Raw genomic sequence first — 24,050 nt, forward strand, 5'->3', positions numbered from 1 at the left:
CATGTCAAATAAACTTGACAGATATGTCTCAACTATCGGCAGAAAATTAAAAAAAAAACCAGTCTGATGGACAGCATAATTGATAATTAATTCAATGACAGAATGACAGAGGGCAGCATTTCAAAATGATCATCGAACTGAATGTACTGATAGTAATGCAACTTTCATTGTCTTTCATAAGTAGTTCCTTTCAAACTGACTTGAGCAGAACGCTTAACATTGAAAATTGCTAATTAATTCCAAGTCACTGGACCATGACCTAGGGTGTAATACCTCAAAGCCATGACAACTGCTTAGATAGGGGATAGAAAATGGACTAGACATAGTGATGCCCTGCACTCCACTCTGAAGTAACTGTATTATAACAAAGTCAATGTATGACTTTCTTTGAGATATTATTGTGTCTGGGAGACACAAATGATGCCCCCCAGATGCAAAGTGTTATTTTAAAACACACAAAGTTGAGCATGGGAGCACATAGGTCTATGGTTCACTGTAGTAGGAGTTATCCAGAAATGCTATGCACCTATTATGCAAGTATATACTCCAAAAATGACAAAGTTCAACTATCTCCCAAAAGAGCAAATTTCAATAAAAATCAAAACCCTGACCACATGCACACCTTCAATATATGTACAAACAGCCAGCAAAGTGAAAACTTCCTAGCATTCAAACTGTAGTAGGAGTTATCTGGAATAACTATATATCCATAATGGGACAGACAGAAGGGCAGATGGAAGGACAGACAGACAGGGGTAAACAATATGCCCCTCAACTTCCAGTTGTGGGGGCATAAAAATAGGCAAAAAAAAATTGTTTGTGGTGATATATGTTTTATTTTCTGTTGTAAAATTATGATTTTATATAAATTTGTGTGCAAATAGAAAAATATAACAATTTACAAATGCATGTAAAACAATTTTGATTTTCATGTAAACTTTGATGAAAAAAATAATATTCAAAACTTTTATAACAAAATATATCTATACAAAATGGATTTCAAAATAACAAGTGTCATATAATAACAAATGTATATGTCTCCTATCAAACTGAACAGGAGAACAACCAGTTAATATTATGCATATTCACATTTGACCAAAAACTAACAATAAATTTACAATTTACATGGTGATTAAGTACTAAATAATCTACACAATGTTAATTTGACTCAGAACTTTTGCATACCATTCCTTTCAGTTACAACACTTATATATAAACCTGATTTATTATTAGTACTATTTAAATGAGATTCTAGCACTTTATTACACATGTCCTTTGCTCCAAACGAACACTCTCCCAAAGACACCTCTGTAAATTCCAAGTCTGAACCTAAATTACATTATACATAATGAAAAAATTTGTTAAGGTCCTAGATATAACTTATTTACTCGGCTTCAAAGTACATTTCTGGTCCAGTGATGATTTCATCTCCTTTACGAGAACCCCTGACTGAGCCGACAACTCTCTCTTCAAGATAGATTTCATTATCAGCGGCAAGGTCTTGTCCGTACATCCTATTCTTCTTGCTCTTCTTCTTCTTCTTTTGTTTACGGTACTCCTCATCGTCATAAGTAGCTTCTACGACTGGCAAGTAATAAGGGCGAGATTGAGTGCTCATGTACCTGTAGCTATCATCTCTGAAAAAGAGAAAGAAAAGCATTATTTTGTTTTCACAAATTAACCCAAGCATCTAGCAAAATAACAAATAATAAGTTTGACATTGAACCAAAATTTTATTCTTTAATTTTAAGTGACGTGTCATCTTAATTTTTAACACATCGCATTAGGCAGAACTAAATTTTGTGAATACCTTCTTGACCAAATTTCAGCAAATTAATTTAATAAAAGATTCAATTGTTGTTCGATATGTTTTGAAGTTGTCCAGATATTCTATTGCCCTCACCAACCAGTTTGCCAATAAAACAAAGTAACGTTAAAATCAGCCCACAGCAAAAAAAATAATTTCCTGTAATCAATCAATCTTCTTTAGACTCAAATGTACCATAGCAAAATAGTTATTTTTTTCAAATATTACTTACACATAGCTTATTCTGGGTACTTCTCTTACAGATTCCCTGAAAAATATATAAAAAGATGCAAGTTTACTTTCACACCAAGATGTCGTTAAATGAAATTGAATACATTGCATTGATCATGCTTTTCAATAACATATGGTCAAATCCCTGAAGACCCCCTCCTAAGTTATAGAAAAACACTCATTCTGCATTGACAATAATATCTCAGTGTAAATTAGATACGCCCAATCAGGCATTCTCATAGGTGTATCTCATACATAACACTGAATATTGGAAAGTTTAACAATTGATTGACCAAATTACAATCTAAAAGATATATTTTATATTTATAAAATGCCTTCATTCATAATCTTTCAATCAGTTTAATTGAGGTCGGGAGCTGGCATGTCAGTAACTGCTAGTAGTCCTTTGTTAATTTATCATCGTCATTTTGCTCAGTTTTTTTTGTTACCTATTCTGACATCAGACTCAGACTTCTTTTAAACTGAGTTTTACTGTGCGTATTGCTGTGTGTTTGTTTACTCTACAATGGCTAGAGGTATAGGGGGAAGGTTGAGATCTCACAAAACATGTTTAACCCGCCGCATTTTTGCGCCTGTACCAAGTCAGGATAGAGCCTCTGGCCTTTGTTAGTCTTTTGTGTTTTTTAATTTTAGTTCATTTATATGTATTTGAGTTTAGTGTGACATCCATTTTCATTGAACTAGTACACATTTTTGTTAAGGGGACAGCTGAAGCCCACCTCCGGGGGTGCGGGATATTCTCACTGTGTTGAAGACCCATTGGTGGCCTTCGGTTGTTTTCTGCTCTTTGGTCGGGTTGTTGTCTTTTTGACACATTCCCCATTTCCATTCTCAATTTTATTGCATGGATAAACAATAAAAAAAATATTAAGGGACTAAGATAACTTACATATAACCGATTCTTGGTGTAACTTCTCTAACAGACACAACAGATGGCTCTCTGTAAAAAAAAAAAGGAAGTATATAAATATGAGTACATATATTGTATAAATAAATATATCAGATATGTGAATCAAATATATCATGTAAATAAATATAAATATCATATAAATATAAAATATTTAATAAATAAATCAAATAAATTATTTAATTTAAACACATCAAAATAATATTTTTATTTTCTAATACAATGAATGTTTATCAGAATTTCATCAATTTATACTTTGACATATTGCATCTGAATAGCTAAACCCAAATATTTAACACAAAACCTCAACATTATTTGCCCCCCTCCCCCACCAACTTGACCCTGCAAAATATCAAATTCAAAATACACTCTTACTTCACAACTGGAATAGCTTCTTGTCTATAAGGCATTTCAGTTCTAATAACTTCACGTTCAATGTAACGTTCTTTTTTCTCCCGCTTACGACCACAACATCCTATATAAAAAATTAAGACATTTTGAAATTTGTTAAAAGAAAACACAACTGCAAAAGTTTTAACTAAAAACGGCAACAAGTTCAAAGGAAACTGACAAAAACGTTTAGATTTGTATTTATACCATCTGTAATGTATAGTACCAATATGGCTAGATTGATGAACTTCTATTCTTTCATCATGGAAAGAAATAACGCTCCACTTGCAAATTTATCCATGGTTAATCACAAACAAATAAAACAAAATAAAACATAATTTTCCTTCATCAGTAAAAAGTAAATAAATTTTAAAGAATATTTAAAATACATTTGTCCATATTTAGCAAAAAAAGAATTATCTGGTTGTCTAGGTTACCTTGTACAACACAGCAGACGATGATGATAACAATAAGTAGGATACCAAACAATACAGCCAGACAGATAGCAGCAATCTCTCCTCCTGTCAAACCAGCAGATACGGTAGTCTCAACTATCTTTGGAGCTGTAAAATAATTACATTTTGTTAATTATTTTGAGTTGTCTCCCATTATTTATCAAAATAATTGAATTTATCTCCCTTGACACAATAATAAAAGTAGTTTTAGAAATAAAATTTTGAAAAATGCATGCTTATAAAAAGATATATACCACAGTCTCAATTTATAAGTCAATTTCATTTCATCATTTGTTTTAACTTGCTCCTTTTATTTATCAATATAATTACATTCATCTCCCTTGACACAAATAATAGCTTAAGAAATGAAATTTGAAGAAAAAAGCATGCTTATCAAAAGAAAAATGTACATCACAGTCTCAATTACATCTGGAGCTATAAAACAATTTCATTTCATTAATTTTTTTAAGTTGTCTCTCATTATTTACCCAAATAATTGCATTTATCTCCCTTGACACAATTGAAAGAATAGCTTTAGAAATGAAATTTTGAAAAATGCATGCTTATAATAAGATATATACCACAGTCTCAATTATATCTGGAGCTAAAAACAATTACATTTCATTTATTATTCAAGTTGTCTCATTATTTACCATAAATAAATGCATTTATCTCCCTTGAAACAATTGAGGAACGTCAAAATGAAATTTTGACGAAAGAATGCATGCATAATTAAGGTGTAATACCACCAAATCATAGAACGTCACATCCGGTTGCATATGAAAATAGGTCGAAAAAAAATATTCCCTTGAATTTGACAGTTGTAGGTAATTGATCCTACATTTCATTGCAGTAAAACATTTCTGAGTCATAAACATATATCTTGGGTATTTCAAAGCACCATTATTTCTTTATTTGGGGTTTCTATAGAATATTTTGGAAACTTGAGGTTACATGGTTACTAAAGCTTGTACACAGGTTAAAAAAGGAGGAAAATTTGATTGGTTAACTTCCAGTGATGGTTATTTTCTTATATGCAATGAAATGTTATGTGAAATTTTTTCTATAGTACTGGACAGGATAAAACTTTACTCATGCCAAGTATTTCTTTATTTGAAACAAAGATAAATTCTGCACAATTTTTGTGAAAAGTGCAAATTTAACAAAGACTAATAGGGGGTGGTATTACACCTTAAAAGAAATGTATAATTCTCAATATATCTATAGAGCTGTAAAATAATTACATTTCATTTATTATTTTGAGTTTTCTATCATTATTAAACACTTAAATAGAAAATAATTGACACCATTGAGGACTAGCTTTTAGAAATGAAATTTTGTAGAATAAAAAGCATGCAGAATTAAAAGATAAATGTATTTTTGCCCTCAAGAAGAGCTATAAAGTATATTCTTTATTGGCACATGTATCTTATTTTACTATGTTAAATTTTTCTCACTTATCCTTCACAATATTTTACAATAACAGACCTTATAATGCCATGTTCAATTTAATTCAAATTTTAGAAAGTCTTGATAAAAAAATTCTTTTTACATAGTCAAATTTTAATAAATATTGGGGTGTTTCTCATTTTTCTCTAGAATTTATTATTTTATTTTAAGAATACAACAAAACAATATCTATTCTGATCAACTGTTGTTTTTCAATGAAAATCTTTCCATTATTGTTACTTTACAGTCAATCAAATTTTCAAACAAAATATTTAATGACATTATTACTTAGTATTTTGAGTTATCTCCCATGTTATATATTTATGGGAAAACAAAATTTTATCTTCTGCAGCATACAGTTATGAGTTTTATCTTTTCATTAATCAAACATTTTTTTCTCTCACTTTTTTATTAGTACAAGTCCAGTTTTTGAACTCAAGTTTCCCTTGGTAATCAAAACAATGTCAGATTTCACGATTTTTAGATTTAATGTTTACATGTTTTAGTATGTGGACCAAAAAGACAAACCTGGGGTAAGAGGATCAGCAAGTTCAACTGTAAAATCGATCTCAGCTGACTGTCCAACTTCATTGAAGGCAATGCAGGTGTATTTGCCAACATCAGATGTGCTGTCCATGTCTACTAGGTAATTTTTTTCAGTGAAGTCTAAGTCAAATCCATTGTATTTCCATACCCAATGAGTAGATGATGGATTAGCTAATGTATTACATCTCAATGTTACAGCATTATTTAAACCTGGATTGAAACTGGCTTGATCTACTGCACTAATTGGTGCATCTAAAAAACAAAACATATTCAATTTTCACCATTCTTTTATTTAACAGCCCGAAAACATGACGTCTTTGTTCTTACAATTTACAGTATTCTATGTGGTAAATAATGAACTATTGGCCAACATAAGAACTTTATAAAATGTTAAGATATAAGCAAAATTCAGAAATTATTGCAAGGTTTTTATTAATACTAATAATGCAACTGTGCGAGTATTGCAATAATAAGAACTCACATTCTGATAACTGATACATATACCAGTATGCAGATTTTCCTGAAATCACAAATTAATCTTGCATTTTTGCCCTTTTTTTAAAAGATTGCAATAATAAATGCACCCAATAATTTCTGAATTTATAGTAAATGATTCAAGACAAATATAAAATTCTAAAACGAAGTCAATGGTTGGAATATGAGGACCCTGGTTACCTCACTTTAATAATTTATTGGTAACTGGTATATGATTGCTCTGCACCAAGAATCATAAATATACAAGGGTTTTTAGGAGGAGAATAAGCTTATCAATGAATCTACTATCAGGTTGATTGTGGGATACTTGCCGAGAAGAATAATGCTTTTTGAAAAAATATCTTGAATTGAGAAAATTAAGTTGACTTTTTAAAATTCTGTGAATGTAGGATAGATATCTCCAACTGTTTGTGGAGTTTATAGAAATTTTATAAATTGCAAAATTCCCACATTTTTGTTTTTTTTCAAATGAGAAAACAAGAGTGTGCGAAGAAAACTAACCACATGCAGCTAGTAAATGACAAATATACAACATGATGGTACACTGAGAACAGCGTTAAGACACAAACATAATTGTGGTGCTTGTAGCTTTTATACCGTCTCCATTACCTATTCATCACCTACACATCAAATGCAATTGTGGTGCTTATAGCTTTTAAACAGTTACCATTACCTATTCATCACCTACACATCAAATGTAATTGTGGTGCTTATAGATTTTATACAGTTACCATTACCTATTCATCACCTACCGACGATTAAGAACTTACATTTGACATCAACATCAACAGTGGCCTGTCTGCTTCCGACAACATTGGTAGCTTTACAGGTGTGTAATCCATCGTTGTTATTATAAGCTGCATTGCTGATTGTAAGAACAGGGCCTTCATGTATCTTGACATCTTTGTAGTACCATTCATACAAAGGTGATGGGTCACCATCGGCCTCACAGGTCAAGGTGTATCCATTGCCTTCTTCAACGGTCACTTGTGATGGTCTTATTCTGATGTATGATGGTGCAGCTGAAGAGAGATTTGAAATGTTATTTGTCAAAATGAAAAAATGAAAAAATATTTTGCACATCTACGCACGTCATGACGAAAAATTCAACCAACAAAACTTTTAAATGATTCCATACAAAGATTTCATGGCCTTCCAAATGTTTTTAAAAATACATTATAGGGTTTGTACTCGTTTTTTAAGCCATGTCATGTCTTTTATTTGTGAGATTGCTGCTTTATCAACTAACTATATTTTAAACAATATACAGTTAGTTGAGTTGCATTGTATCAAATAGTAACCAAATACTGACTCACCATTTGTGTCAATATTCAAAGTGACGTAATTAGATTCTCCTTGTCCAATGATGTTTGCGGCTGAACATCTGTAAGATCCGGCATCAGATCTGTCCAAATTGTAAATGGTCAAACTTGGGCTGTTCAAATTAGCCCCCTGATATTTGTTACCATCAATTTCAATGAGGTTGGTGTTTCCAGAGTTTGTACCTGCTACTGGATTGTATTTGGTCCAGAACACGCTGGTAGCTGCAGGGTTGGACATATAAGAACATGGGATATTAATGGATTGTCTCCCCTGTCCATCAAATGAAGATGTTGTTTGGGAAATTACAACAACTGGTGCATCTGTGAAATAATAAATAATATTTTTACAGTTAAAATATTTTAAAGCGTTGATAAAATAACAATTTTATAGAAAATTCAATTTTGACTGTAAAAAGTAGGCACATAACAATTCTACCAGGGAGATATAAATGTTAAGATTCAATATATGATAAAAATAATTCATTTAAAAACTCATTTGGAATGTTTCTAGCAGCTAAAAGTACAATTATTTTCATTGAAAAATTCTTCAAAATCTGGCATAATCTGAGCACAACTTATCAACTATAATGGCTTGCAATGAAAAAGTACATACATTGCACATCAACAATAGTTGTAGCTTCCATAGAACCATAGTTGTTAGAGGCTCTACATGTGTAGGTTCCTAAAGCTGTCCTTGGAGCGTTGTTAATCTCTAAGATATTGCCAGTTTTAATAACAGTAATGGATCCTTCTTTGTACCATGTGTATATAATTGATGGACTTCCCTGTGCCAAGCATGTGGCACTGATAGTTTGTCCTTCCTCGATCACAATCTTTGCTGGGTTGATTGTAATTCCTGATGGTGGGTCTGTAAGAGAAATTGTTTGTTTTGTTACTATAGTTTCTTTTAACAGCATTTAAAAATATAAATGGTTAATAAATAGAGTGATGTTTTAACAATATAAATAAATATAAATATGAGGCATAAGGCATGGATGTAGAAAGCAGAAAACAGGTAATTTACATTCCATGCTTATTTGAGGATAGGTAGGAACAATTAAAAAAAATCTTGAAATTTAAAATTAAGAGAGTTCAGAACCTCAATTCATTTACTTCATCAACTTAAAATATGTTTCCAGTAATTCCATTAGAAAAAGATGTGGTATGATTCCTAATGAGACAACTCTCCACCAGAGAACAAATGATGTAAAAGTAAGCAATTATAGGTCACTGTACTGCCTTCAACAATTAGCAAACACATACTGCATAGCAAGCTCTCAAAATTACAAATATAAAACAATTCAAACGAGAAGTCAATCTTAATTTCTGGTACAGAAAACAAAATTGGCAACAGACTGGCAGACATTAAGTGAGTCGTGTGCGGCATCAGTCATGGCAGCATCCAAGTTAAACTCTTAAAACAGGTCTTTCCAATATAATTTGATCTTAGTACTTTTTTCTCGGACATGTGAAACTCTATTAATGAGTCTACTGCATTAACTACCTCAAAGTATATCATTAAATAGGGTAGTATATTATTTTGAATTTTCTTGAATGTAATTACCTCCAATAATGTCTAGATAGACTTGGTTACTAGATCCAGTTCCTACATCATTTCGTGCCTGACAGATGTAATTTCCTTCATCGTCCTGTTCTACGGGATTAATGGTCAATGATGGATTGGTAGTTGTACCACCACTCAGACGGTTGTTGTTGATAATATCGATTGGAGTAGGTTGGTTGTTGATATATTTAGCCCAAGTCACATCAATAGCTGCTGGGTTTGAAACAATGGTACATGTAATGATGACAGAGCTGCCAACACGTGCTGACTGTACAGTTGTTGCAGTGACAGTGGGTACATCTGAAATTTTCATGTTTCATGCAATTATTCGGACATCGGTAAATTGAAGCAGTGCTAACAGTCTTATCATTAACAAATTATCAGTTTTTTGTTTTAATTCTAATCATGGAAATTCCGTTAAAAAAAAAGAACTTGTTGCAAGCAATTAAAAACAGTTTTGAGATTTTTTATCAGTTGAAGACTTGAATTTTTCTGAATAATAATAAATGCTGTTATTTTTCTTGGTCATTATCAGTAAAGTATGGTATTTTCATGCTGTTGCAACATTTAATAAACTGTTATCACAGAGATATGTCTCGCCTTTTTGTAATTTTGATAATGTTGAAATTAAAATAGCAATACTTTAACATGTTAGTTATGCAAATATTCAAAGTCGATGAACCATGACTGAAGGTACATGGCTAAACAATCTCCATGGAAAGAGACGTGCCAATGCTAATACAACTGCATACCAAATACCATTGACTTATTATAAGTCGTTCCCTTTAACATCCCTAAACACAAACATTAACTTGTAAACTATGTAAAAGTTTCAAAGTCAATGAACCATGATCAGGGGTGGGGCTATATAATCTCCATGGGAACAATACTTGCAAATGCCAATAAATTTGCATACCAAATATCATTGACTTAACATTAGCAGTTCATCTTAAACTGATCTAATCACAAACTAATACATGTAAACTAAGCAAAAGTTTCAAAGTAAATAGACCATGACTGAGGGGGCAGGGCCAAATATTCTCCATGGAAATGAGATGTGCTAATGCTTATACAACTGAACACCAATTAACATTGGCCTACCACTAATGGTTCCCCTTGAACTGACCTAATCACAAACTAATACATGTTAACTTAGCATTATTTTCAAAGTCTATAGACCATGACTAAAGGGGCGGGGCCAAATAATCTCCATGGAAATGAGATATGCCAATGCTTATACAACTGCATACCAAATATCATTGACCTATCACTAGTGGTTCCCCATAAATTGACCTAATCACAAAGTAATACATGTAAACTATGAAAAGTTTCAAAGTCAATAGACCTTGACTGAGGGGCAGGGCCAAATAATCTCCATGGTAATGAAATGTGCCAATGCTAATACAACTGCATACCAAATATCATTGACCTACCACTAGTGATTCACCATGAACTAGACCTAATCACAAACTAATACATTGTTGACGCCGCCGACGCCGGAAACAGCATACCTATGTCTCGCTTTTTGACTCTTGTCAAGGCGAGACAAAAATGATCTATTATCAAATTCAATTTACTTCGATTTATATGAAAGCTAAGAAGGCCTTTTTCTAATTCTTTATCAATAATTTTGAGAGAAAAAAAGGAGGTACACATACTTCCGACAACATTGAGGAAAGCCTGTGAACTTTGACCTGTTCCAACAAGATTTGTAGCATGACAAATGTAAGTGCCTTGGTCATTGTTATCAGAATTATAGATGATCAGAGATGGTGAAACTACACTGCCTCCTCCATATTTTGTTGTAAGGCTACCACCTATTGTGATGGTTTCTTCCTGGTTACCAGGAGTCTGACGGGTCCAGAAGACAGTTGTATGAGTTGGGTTAGAGATCACAGAGCAATCAATGGTAACAGTGTTTCCAATGTTGACGGTGTATGTTGTCTGACTGATTCTAACTGTTGGTGGACCTATTTAAAACAGAGTTTGCATATAATTAAAACTGGTTGTTTGGTTTTCTTTTAACAATAATTTGTATATAGCAATTACTTTAACAGTAAATTCATAGATAATTCATATTGAATTAATAATCGAATCTTCCAGCAAATGTCTAGATGAAGAATTGCAATAAAAGTGCTGTTTTGTCATTATATTTGTACAATTTTGCTCTGGAATTTTTTTTCAAAAAATATTCATAGCTTTCTAAAACAATTTGTGGAATAACCCTTATTTCAGGAATCTTTGTCACATAGACACATGAACACATAAATATAAACTTACTGCCAACGACATTGAGAGGTCCTTGGTTACTCCTTCCAGTTCCAACTGAGTTGGCTGCGAAACAGACATAATTAGCAATGTCGCCACTTCCTATATTCCTAATAGTAAGATCTGGATTGGCAACGGTAGACCCTGAATATTTAGCAGTATTAGACACATCAATGGTGGTAGGTGTCTCTCCAGTCACAATTTTCTGCCAATAAACAGAAGTGTAGGTAGGGTTGGAAGAAATAATACATCCAAGTGTGGTATCATCACCATAGCTTGCAGAGAATGAGGTCTGTGAGAGGGTTACACTAGGGACACCTAAAAAACAATTATATTGAATTAAAACTTTTCTAAAACTCAACCCTAATATAAAAACTTGACTTAAATGACTTTAGTTATACAGAGTACAACACACCTTAAATATAACCTCATATGATAGATTAAACTGTATACATTTTTGCATGCAAAATAGTTCCCAATTCAAAAATTGATGGAAGCCAACAAAATTTCAAATCAATATGAAAAGTCTGAAATCTTAAGCCTCTATAATATTTCCCTTTTTTGTTTACCATCAACATGCAAATACTATACGAGGTTAGAGTTCAACTTACTTCCAGCTACAGCTACAACAACCTGTGTACTCTGGCCAGTTCCTACACTATTTGTAGCATAACATACATATGTTCCTTGGTCACCGAATGCAGCATTATTGATGATTAAAGATGGACCTCCGACAGTTGATCCATCATATTTGCCATTACTATTGAGAACATTTATATTAGAAGTGGTTCCACCAACGATCTTTCTCCAGTAAACCTGGGTGTGAAGAGGATCTGCTACAACACTACATTGTACGGTTACAGATTCACCGATGTTGACTGAGTAGGCCAATGGAGAGGCAGTTACGACTGGGATGTCTACAATGATATATTAAAAAGGAATTACGGTATTTCAATTCATTTTTTTGTTGTTCATATCATACTTATGTTAAGTTATAAATCAAAATGGCTATAAAAACACAATTATTCTGACAAATTGATTGCATTACTCAATGTGAGGATTATACTATTATTAATATGTGTTTTATTTTGTTATGCATTTATATTTTCAAAAGAATATTTTAATTGTCTAGTAGAAACATATGAACAATGCTTCCACAATCTTTGTAAACAGATATTTAATAGTACTAAGTCTCTGTAAGAATTGACTGCACTGTAATGAATAAATATAAAGTACTGATTAATCTTTATACCCATGATTTCACACATACAATTCCTACACGTTTAATTGTCCTGTAAATGTGGAAGACATTTGTTATCTGGACATGATTTTTAATGCATTTCAGTGGAATTATAATTAATAAAGGTTATTTTGCATGTGTTTATGATGTGTTAACTTAAGACTCACAGCCTGAACATAGAGACTTTATTCAGTTGGTAAGTCATCAATAAACTCCTTCAAACTAATCTTTATTTTTATCTAAAGTTGCATTGGTTATATGTAACAACTTGTAAAAGTTTTCTTTGAAATGTTTTAAAATTGTCAGACCAGATTGTTTTGCAAGCATCAATGGGAGGACCAGCGCAATATGGAGGTCAGTCATAGTAAAGTCCTGGCCTTGTGGTCATAAACATTTGGAGTACGATTATCATACTCAGACTCAGAATTCAACCAATCAAAATACTGGATTTGGTATTTCGAGCACAATGCAAATTACTTCGATTTCTTTTTATACTCATCCTATCCTGAAGACTGAAATAGGAAATATCTGCGATACTAATGCTACTTACTTCCTACAACATCAAGGTTAGTAGCTGTACTAATTCCTGTTCCAATAGGGTTGGTGACTCTACAGATATAGCTGGCCTGGTCAGATTCCTCAGCGGAGTTGACAATTAAAGATGGAGAGGAGATTGAAGAACCACCATATTTGTTATTGACATTAGTTAGGATGACATCTGTAGCTTGTCCATTGACAACTTTCTCCCATGTGACAGATGTAGCGGCTGGGTTGGCAGTGTACTGACATTCCAGTGTGACAGATGCTCCACGGTTAACAGTGTAATTTGGGACTGGTACATTTACTGTTGGAATACCTTTTAAAATATACAGTAAACTTCATTAAAATAGCAATAGAAATAAAAATATTAAATAATAAATCAAAAATTTTAAATATCAGGAATGTTCTAAATTAATGATTAAAGATTTGCTTTTTCAAACAAAAAAAAAGACATATGCTAATAATATATACTATAAATCATTAATTTTTCAAAAGGATATATGGAATTAGGTTTTTACATACTTCCAACAACATCCAAGAAAGTCTGTTGACTCTGTCCAGTTCCTACACTATTGCTAGCCATACAAATGTAGTATCCTTCATCAGTACCAGCAGCATTACTGACCACCAGGGATGGTGAACTGACAGTACTTCCAGTTAGACGGCCGCTGTTCATGTCTACGTTGACAGCCTGATTGTTGACAATTCTTTGCCACATAACAACGGTGGCAGCAGGGTTGGCAGAAACAGTACACTGTAGTGTGATGGGGTTACCAATGTTGACAGAGTAACTTGTGGACAAAACTGTCACAACTGGGATACCTGAAAAAATCAACATTTTTTTTTTGTATCTCATGATCAATCATAAAAAATAGTTAAACATGTTTCAATTTAAGGAAAGAAGTTTGTAATGATGCAGTTAAAAATATGCTGCTTTGTGCATGCAATGTATAATGACATGGTAAACTCAGTTTACTGAGATTGGTTGAGTGATTGTTGCTAATGCTTAACGTCCAGTGGCAATTATTTCATCACAATTCAGAACAATTACAGAGACTGACTTAGTTCTATTATCTTAGAGATATAAAAGAACCATTTCCAATTTTTTAGGAAGTCAAACTATGTTTTCAGTGATTCTAAATTTTCAAAAAGTTCTCATTTTGAATATTTACTTGTACTTACCAGGAAAAAGCTTTGAATTCATTAAATATATATATACTGTAAATTCAGAGGTTTTTATCCATGCAAATAATGTGAATGGGTGAATATCTGGGTGAATATTGCAATAACAAGAACTTGCATTATGATATCTGATACATATTAATATAATTTTCTGTATGCAGATTTTTCTGAAATTGCAATAATTAATCTTGCATATTTGCCCATTCTTCAAAAATCTCAAAAATAAATGCACGCAATAATTTCTGAATTTTCAGTAAATAAAGCATAAATAAAAAGACTACTTGTTTCAAACATACTTCCAACAACATTCAAGTAGGTCTGTGCACTTGAACCTGTTCCTACACTATTGGTAGCATAACACACATAATATCCAACATCACCAGCAATGGCACTAGTAATGGTGATTGATGGGTTATTGACTGTTGATCCACTGATACGACCAGCAATATTAAGTTGGGTTGGTTGTCCATTGACAATCTTTCTCCATGTGACACTTGTGTGTGCAGGGTTGGCATCAACGTTACACTGAATTGTGAGGTCGTTTCCGACAATGACGCTATACTGTGGTTGAGGAACGGTGACACTAGGGAGACCTGAATAAAATACATTGGATTAGTATGAAATTAAAATCAAAGAAATGCATAGAATGTTTTTATCTAATCACTTTATGATGCAGCTTTATTGGACACAAAATTGGTCTACTGCAATCAATTAATGGATTTTTCCATGAATAATGTGTTTGGATATCAATGAAACCACCTTTATATCACTTTACCATGAATATTAAAGGGGATATGTTCCTTTCTCCATAAAAAATAAATCATCATTTTCCTATTTTTCATTAAAATATGGTCATGTTTATTCAATGCGCAAGTCATAAGAAATATTTATGCTTAAATTTTTTTATCTTGCAAAATAAGTTCAATTACTGATATAAAGACTTAAAAAATCCTAGAAATATGAAATTTATGAACTTTATTAATTTCTTTTAAATTCAAACATTTCGAATTCAAAATGTTGTCCTGAAGTTTACTACAACATATGTGCACACATTCATAAATTGTTCAATCAATTTATCAACCAAAGCGATTCAAGAGAATTTATAGGAAGAGAAAAATCTATTAACCCTATTTCAAGTACATTTTAGAATGACCAAACTTAATTTCCAAGGATGGACGGACCACTCTTTTCACAGTACATCATAGAGTTACTTCCCTTACATCTAATAACTTACTTCCAAGTATAAATAATAATGACAACTTACTTCCAAGAACATCTAAGAATGACTGTGCACTGGTTCCTGTTCCAGCTGCATTTGTAGCAGAGCAAACATAGTAAGCCTCATCACTGTCACCAGCATTTAGAACTGTCAGGGATGGAGTTCCGACTGTTCCACCATTGTATTTGACAGAATTTGCCACATTGATGAAGGATTCAGCTCCATTTGAACTTATCTTCTTCCATGTAACAGAAGAAGCTGATGGTGTTGCGAAAACAGTACACTGGATAGTAACAGAACTGCCAAGGTTAACAGTATATCCCTGTCCTATTGTTACAGATGGAACACCTAAAAATATCATCAAACATCACCAATGATAAACAAAAAATTATATACAATGGGAGACAACTCTCAGTGTATCTAATTGAAAAATGACTGGTACTGAAGTTTTTGCCCCTTATTTCATTAATCACGGCTTCATTTTACATGAGGTTGTGTGTAGGAGGTGGTGTCCCAGGTGGCTAAGACGTTTTATAAAATCAGCTGATTGTTTGTTGCTTAACATCTTTCTGGGTAAGCCCCTTTTTTATATCACAGAGTTAATATAATTCATATCAACTCAAGTCACACTTCGAAAAATTAAAACACTTAACCTATAGTCCACTATAAGCACATGTTTATCACATTGCTAAATATTCTCTCAAAATCCTAAAGTTTATAAAAAAGACATTTTTTTAACACTCCTCGATTTAAATTTAAACACCTATTATAATTTTATTTTTAAGTTTAAAGCGTAGCTGACCTGTCACCAATAAATAATAATCAGTGTAATAAACCATATTTACAGTCATGATATCTCAGTGTATCTAAATACCAAAACTTACTTCCAACAATCTGTAGTTGTGTCTGTTGACTCTGAGATCTACCAATGGCATTTTCAGCGAAACAAGTGTAAACTGCCTGATCATCAGCGTCAGTGTTCAGAACAGTCAGTGATGGTGTGCTTAGTGAAACGCCAGAGTATTTACTGGGATTTGTGTTTGATGAGATGGTTGTAACGACACCGTTCTTGACCTTTTGCCAGTAGACGGAGGTGGCTGGAGGATTACCAGATACAGAACAAACTAACTGTACACTCTGGCCATAGTTGGCACTGTAAGAGGGTTGAGGAACATTCACAGAGAGAACACCTGAAAATCAAATATCACAAATATTGATTTACATGTTTTATAATTTTTAGGTTTAGCCAATACCTGCAAACATAGCATTTATATTTCCTTCATCATAAATACTAAATGTGCTGCAAAAATATAATTTTCTATGGATTAATGTTCAAGGAACTTAAATCATTTGATTCAAGGAAAATTTAAACACCAAGGTAATACTTTTGCTTCTGGATTATAACTTTTGTATGTAGGTTTTGAAGTTTGTTGCTTTGAAAGTAACAAGACAAAGAAAAATAACGGTATGCATTTTCTGCATTTACAATTTTTGGTTTTAATCAATTATGAATTCAACAAAAAATAAAAGTGCTTTCACATTATTTTATTTTTGTTCCGTTCTAAATCGTCAAAATAAACATTTTTTTCGATTTTTTTTAAATGAAAAAAGGACTTACTGCCAGTGACATCAACATAAGACTGTGAGCTAGAGCCAGTTCCAACAGCATTTGTGGCTGTGCAGATGTAATAACCTTCATCACTATCAGCGGTGGATTGAATTGTTAAAGAAGGCCTGTTTCTGGTTCCTCCAATGTATTTGTTGCCGTTAGATATATCAAGGTTTTGGGTTACACCATTAAGTACTCTCTTCCACTGTACAGAATTGTGAAGTGGGTCAGACTGAACTTCGCATTCCACATTTACTGACTGACCAATTTCTACACTATAGTAGTTAGACAAGATTTGGACAACGGGAATATCTAAAAAAATATTCATTAGAGTAATTAATTAATAATTAATAATAAATTAATAATTAAGATCCATTTTGTTACATCTGATGATTCGTTTATTTGGCAATCGCCATGGCAGTCAGCAGGATTTAAGAACATCCGTTGTTCGACCTGCTAGTCAAATGTGTTTTGTTAAAATATACTTTTTCACTTCTTTGGTCTTTTTGAAAATGTTGTTTGTGCTGTATTTAGACCCCTCTACAAAAAATTTGTTTTGCATGCACACATATAAAAATTGCGGTTTTTATCCAACGCAATCATAGGTTTGAACATTGTTTTCAATTTAGACTTGTATATAATATATATATATATATATAACCGTCAAATGAAGTAAAATTGAAGTTACAGTTCATTAATAATACTGTGGATAATAAAAGAATCATCTTAGTACAAATTTTTGTGGAAACAGGAATTTTAATATTTTAGTTGACCTTTTGATTTTGCGGTTTTCACATATTCTCATTCAATATAAAGATAAGATGATGTGGTATAAATGCCAATGAGACAACTCTCCACCAGAGACCAAACAAATGACATAGAAGTTAACATAGAAGTCTATAAAAAATTCTATTTTGTTGAACATCTAGTTAACCTAAACCTATGAAATATAGTACCACCAACAATAATAATGAATTCACTAAGTATCAAGAACACCTGTGGATATTTTGACATTGGATCAACAAATACTCTTTACATCAAACTTTTAACTTAGATGAGGGTCTTGATGGGGTTTATAGAATAGAGAATAATGGACAAAAAGTGCAGAATAAAGGTAGAAAAAAATATAGAATAAAGAAAATGGGCCCCAAAAAAATGAAGAGAATAATGGGGTGTCAAAATATAAAGAATAGAGAATAATGGGCAAAGAATAGAGAATGGGGCAAAAAATAGAGAATGGGCAGAATAGAGAATGGGCAGAATAGAGAACAATGGGCAAAATAGAGAATGGGCAGAATAGAGAACAATGGGCAAAATAGAGAACAATGGGCAGAATAGAGAACAATGGGCAAAATAGAGAACAATGGGCAAAATAGAGAACAATGGGCAAAATAGAGAATGGGCAGAATAGAGAACAATGGGCAGAATAGAGAACAATGGGCAAAATAGAGAACAATGGGCAAAATAGAGAACAATGGGCAAAATAGAGAACAATGGGCAAAATAGAGAAAATGGTGTAAAAAAATAAAAAATAAAGAAATGAAGGACCCCCATCCAGAATCTCTAAGATGAACTTTTTATTGCTGATACATTTACAACACCGAGTAAAGAATGACAAGTCTTTTTCTTTATCTTGTTCAACTGCCATATTTTTTTAATTTCTGTATAAAATTGAATTAAAAAATGTCATCTTACCTCCAACAACATCCAAGTATGTCTGTGAACTTTGACCTTTTCCAATACTGTTGGTAGCAGAACAGACATAGAAAGACTCGTCAGAATTGCCTGCATTACTTATTACCAAGGATGGCTGTGATATAGTAGCACCAGAGTATTTACTACCGTCAATATTTATTGCAGTCTGTACTCCATTTTGGATCTTGGTCCAAGATACAGAATTATGGATTGGATTGGCTGTCACAGTACACACCAATGTGATAGAGTTTCCATAGTTTACATTGTATGAGTTGGAGCCAATGTTAACAATTGGAATACCTGTTATTAAAAATTATTTAAGTTAATGTCATAAAATTTAACTACACGTATTGCAGTATATAAAGTGAAACATATTACTATGAAGATCCAGTACTATTAACTTAGTTCAAAGAAATAATCAAAAACATTTTTTACATTTATTAAGTTTAATATTTTTTTTATTTACTGTTGCTTTCAACCTGTATCCAGTCAAATGATATCCTATCAACCTGTATACAGTGAAATGATATCCTATCAACCTGTATACAGTGAAATGATATCCTTTCAACCTGTATCCAGTCAAATGATATCCTATCAACCTGTATACAGTGTAATGATATCCTTTCAACCTGTATCCAGTGAAATGATATCCTTTCAACCTGTATCCAGTCAAATGATATCCTATCAACCTGTATACAGTGTAATGATATCCTTTCAACTTGTATCCAGTCAAATGATATCCTATCAACCTGTATACAGTGAAATGATATCCTTTCAACCTGTATCCAGTGAAATGATATCCTTTCAACCTGTATCCAGTCAAATGATATCCTATCAACCTGTATACAGTGAAATGATATCCTTTCAACCTGTATCCAGTGAAATGATATCCTTTCAACCTGTATACAGTCAAATGATATCCTATCAAACATTGTTTACATACTTAGAAATGTTCCAGTTTAGTTTTTACACCAGTAATGTCATATTATGCAACATTTTTGCTTAAAACTATTATAGAGAGAAAAATAAGAAAAAAGAAAAAAAAAGAAAAAGAATGAACTTGCTTCACATAGACATGATTTCCATATACTTACTTCCAATGATATCAAGGTATGTCTGAGAACTCTGACCAGTTCCAACTTCATTGGTAGCAAAACATACATAATAAGCTTCATCACCGGACTGAGAAGCACTGATTGTCAGAGATGGAGTATTGACAGTTGATCCTGAATATCTATTAGAACTTGAAGTAGAGATTGTTGTAGCGACACCACCAATTACCTTCTGCCAGTAAACAGTGGTATGCTGGGGTGAAGCAGTAACGGTACATTCCAGGGTGGCAGTTTGTCCGATGTTGACAGTGTACAAACTCTGCAGAACTTTGACATTTGGGATATCTGAAAAAGACAAAAAAAATATTCAATTACATTTTTGAAATTTTTACATATTTTATGAAGAATATTTATGATATCAAATTATAAAGCCTTAATTTTTATCCATGATACATTTCCTTCTTTCAAAATAAATGCACCACAAAAAGCTAACAAAGAAAAATATTCAAAAAATGAAATACAAAATAAATAAGGCAAATATAAATTTTACCTTTAGAAAGATTTACTAAAATAATTTCCCAAGTAAGTCAATGGGGAGTGAGGTCAAAGAGTAAATTTTTGGCCAAATAGTGAAAAAGTTTTAAGTTGAAGTGATGGAAAAATTGAGGGTCCAAAATAAATCCACTGGTAAGTGTTTGTATTAACAATTTGTGAGCCACAACATTCTGAAGATTCTGCAAAAAACTGCCTTTACGATTATTTCCCCAGAATTTTTTACAAGTTAAAATGGCAGCAACGAAAGTTGATGAAACTACTTTCAATAAGTAACATACTTCCTGTAACATCCAAGAATGTTTGTTGACTGTTTCCCGTTCCTATTGCATTGGAGGCATAGCAAACGTAGTTGCCTTCATCAGACAAGTCTGGATTGTAAATGACCAGTGATGGGTTTGTAATAGAAGCACCATCATATCTATTGCTGTTTGTATCAATGTCAATGGTCTGGCCATTAGCGCTGATTCTCTTCCAATAAACTGTATTAGCAGGGGGTGTGGCTACCACTGTACAACCCAATGTCACAGTAGCACCAATATTAGTGTTGTAGTTTGGCAGGGATACAGTCACAGTAGGGATATCTGAAATAAAAATAAACTTTGACATCAGATATTGATATAAACCTAGATTTCATCTGGAACTTTTGACCATCTGAAAAACAAACTTACTAATTATCATATTAAGGAACCAACTTTTTAGAAGTACACAAAAAATATATACTATTCAAACCTCCTCAAATCATTTTTGACAAATTTCTGAATGTTTTCGTAAAGGATCTATATAACCATCCTTTAAAAAGGTACTATTCCTTCTGTAAGAAATGATTTAAAGAAAGTGTTATTATTGTATATATTACAAATTATATGATATTTTGTATTTCATATTTTGAATATTTGCAGACATCATTCCCTGATTTAAAAGACAGAAAAGAGTTAACTGTGTGCATAGGAGACTGCTGGTAAGGATTTATAACAATTAAATCAGAGATTGATGTCAGCAAAAAAAATCTCTAGTTGAAATTTACAAATACATGGATATTATAAAAGAATGTTTCTTATTCAGTTCAGAGGTTAAATAATTATATGATTCCAAATTTTTTTAGTATAATGAATAAAAGATGTGGGTATATGTCAATGAGACAGCAACCCAAGAATGCTCAAAATTAAGGCATCTACAAGATTTTAATCAAATCTTTCATTTGACTATTTCATTGAGCTGTTAACCTGTTGCAATTCTGAAAAAAACAAGAATAAATATATGTTTACTTTTAAACAATAAAAAAAAAATGTTTACCATCAACCATAAATAGAGGGTTAATATATAAATACAGAGGCATAGTCAAATCATTTAAGTTAAAAATGACCTTGTAAAAATTTTGTGTCACAAGACAAAGAACTATAATCAACCATTTAGGACTTTTCTTCACTGATTTATCTAAAAATTCTTTGAACGATCTCAATACTTTTTCTCTTCTGATATGAAAATAAAAAGGAAAACCTTTTGTTTTCAGGACAGACTAATATGGAATTCACTTATAATACTCAAAAGCATTTTCAGCTGTAATTTTCAGACTTGATAACTTTATTGATTTCATCTAATATGGATATCAATGCCAAATCACCATAAATGTTAGTGTGAATACTCTTTACAAAAAGATGTTTAAAGTTAAGGCGTTATAGAGTACATTTTGCGTTTGAAAGCCTCACGCAATGTAAAACTATGCCTTTTTGAAAGTTTATAGGATATTATTCTGTAGTAATTCTTTTTCAGTCATGCTAAAACAAATTGAACAAAACATATTGAACATAGAAGTATATAATCACTGCCAATTAAACATTTAATAAGCTCTCATGCAGGTGTCGTACCAAGGCCAAGTGGTTAAAAGAAAGAACAATGCAAATATAAATGTGTTCAAAATGTTTATTGTCAGTATGAACAAACATAAATAAATGTACATGACATGCAGGTATAAGACTTGTGCAGGAAACCTACTTCCAGTTACATCTAAGAAAGTCTGAGCAGATGATGCTGTTCCTACAGCATTAGAGGCAGAGCAAATGTAATATCCTTCGTCACTATTTCGGGCACTTAGAACACTTAAGCTAGGGTTGTTCACTGTAGGAGTATTATAATTAGACGATGATGAATCAATAATCTGTTGTTGTCCATTTATAACTCTGTACCACTGAACTATTGTTGCCGTGGGATTAGCAGTTATGACACATTCCAATGTAGCTGTATTGCCCAATAACACACTGTAACTGTTTGATAAAACACGGACAACTGGAACATCTACAAACATCAGATTAATCATATAAACACTCCATCTATTTAAACTATTAATATTACTAAAAAGATTTAGAAACTTTAAAAATCAACATTTGTATATCTATTTGTACATTATTGAAAATTTAAATAAAACAATTGAGTTATCTCCCTTATACAGTTTGTTGAAAGAAATTGGCTTGGTAAACAATATTGAACATTTGTTTGCCATAGCTTATTCTAGTTATCTCCCTTATAAAGTATGTTGAAAGAAATAAGCTTGGTAAAAACAATGAACACTTGTTTGCCATGGCCTACTTATTAACCCAATTTGTTGTCAGGATTTATCATTATTAACATTTAAATACAAAAAAAAAAGTATCAAATAAATCTAGATTTATGAACATCTCCAATTTGGGTTGACTAGGCTATGCCAAAGAAGGTCCAAGAATTATACAAGTTTGTATAAATTTTAAATATACATACTTCCAAGTACATCAACATATGTCTGTGAACTCTGACCAGTTCCTACACTATTCGAAGCAAAACAGATGAAAAATGTTTCATCGTTCATGTCAGTGTTTGCAATGGTAAGTGACGGCTGGTTCACTGTAGATCCAATGTATTTGGCAGTGTTCATATCAATGGCAACTTCTTGACCTCCTTGAACTTTCTTCCAGAAGACAGTTGTATGTTGTGGTGCAGCTGTCACAGTGCAAACTAAAGTAACACTTTCTCCATAGTTGACAGAGTAAGAAGATTTTTCAACAGTAACAATTGGTATATCTAAAAAGAAAATTTAATGTGAAAATATTTTAGAGTTGTCTCCCATGTTATAAAAAAATATTTTAAGTTCTCCTATTACGAAAAAAAATTTTTTTTTAGTGCCTTCGAGTCTCAATGGTAAAATTGTTCATCATGTTTGAAGAAACTTTTGCAAAAATGTAGATTAAAAAGAACACAAATCGTATCTCATTATAAACTTAGAAAATTCGTAAGGGTTCCGCGGAACCCAGTGTCTCGCCTACTTTTGCTGTTAATTGCAGGCTCAACAAAAATGAGGAAAAAAATCAATAAAAATATTCCTTTAGATACTATCTTTTGATTGTAAGAAGCTTCTGTCAAAGTTTGGTATAAATCCAGGATAGTTTATGAATCTAATAAATGTTTTAAAAACTTTAAACTGCAGACTGTATTTAATGTTAACTGGAAGTCCATTTATAAGTAAAATACGGATA

At 32.2% G+C, this 24,050-nt stretch overlaps 1 protein-coding gene across 2 annotated transcripts in view; it reads right to left on the minus strand.

Annotated features, from left to right (window-relative positions):
* Nucleotides 1-816: 816 nt before the first annotated feature.
* LOC127701536 (hemicentin-1-like) overlaps nucleotides 817-24,050 on the minus strand; it is a 67,074-nt gene continuing 43,840 nt past the window's right edge. For both annotated transcript variants that reach the window (XM_052205425.1, XM_052205427.1), the window contains exons 16-39: nucleotides 23,299-23,598; nucleotides 22,540-22,839; nucleotides 20,826-21,128; nucleotides 20,035-20,337; nucleotides 18,941-19,240; nucleotides 17,255-17,557; nucleotides 16,521-16,826; nucleotides 15,682-15,984; nucleotides 14,714-15,010; nucleotides 13,758-14,057; nucleotides 13,246-13,551; nucleotides 12,067-12,372; nucleotides 11,468-11,773; nucleotides 10,846-11,157; nucleotides 9,188-9,487; nucleotides 8,237-8,491; nucleotides 7,618-7,944; nucleotides 7,072-7,323; nucleotides 5,789-6,058; nucleotides 3,794-3,919; nucleotides 3,342-3,441; nucleotides 2,949-2,999; nucleotides 2,040-2,075; nucleotides 817-1,637 (exon numbers count right to left, since the gene is read on the minus strand). In XM_052205425.1, coding sequence (XP_052061385.1) covers nucleotides 1,385-1,637; nucleotides 2,040-2,075; nucleotides 2,949-2,999; nucleotides 3,342-3,441; nucleotides 3,794-3,919; nucleotides 5,789-6,058; nucleotides 7,072-7,323; nucleotides 7,618-7,944; nucleotides 8,237-8,491; nucleotides 9,188-9,487; nucleotides 10,846-11,157; nucleotides 11,468-11,773; nucleotides 12,067-12,372; nucleotides 13,246-13,551; nucleotides 13,758-14,057; nucleotides 14,714-15,010; nucleotides 15,682-15,984; nucleotides 16,521-16,826; nucleotides 17,255-17,557; nucleotides 18,941-19,240; nucleotides 20,035-20,337; nucleotides 20,826-21,128; nucleotides 22,540-22,839; nucleotides 23,299-23,598 — 6,215 coding nt within the window. In that variant the 3' untranslated portion in view covers nucleotides 817-1,384. The remainder of the gene's footprint in view (nucleotides 1,638-2,039; nucleotides 2,076-2,948; nucleotides 3,000-3,341; nucleotides 3,442-3,793; nucleotides 3,920-5,788; nucleotides 6,059-7,071; nucleotides 7,324-7,617; nucleotides 7,945-8,236; nucleotides 8,492-9,187; nucleotides 9,488-10,845; nucleotides 11,158-11,467; nucleotides 11,774-12,066; nucleotides 12,373-13,245; nucleotides 13,552-13,757; nucleotides 14,058-14,713; nucleotides 15,011-15,681; nucleotides 15,985-16,520; nucleotides 16,827-17,254; nucleotides 17,558-18,940; nucleotides 19,241-20,034; nucleotides 20,338-20,825; nucleotides 21,129-22,539; nucleotides 22,840-23,298; nucleotides 23,599-24,050) is intronic.

Source organism: Mytilus californianus, unplaced genomic scaffold, assembly GCF_021869535.1.
Source record: "Mytilus californianus isolate M0D057914Y unplaced genomic scaffold, xbMytCali1.0.p SCAF_5, whole genome shotgun sequence".
Lineage (NCBI taxonomy): Eukaryota > Metazoa > Mollusca > Bivalvia > Mytilida > Mytilidae > Mytilus > Mytilus californianus.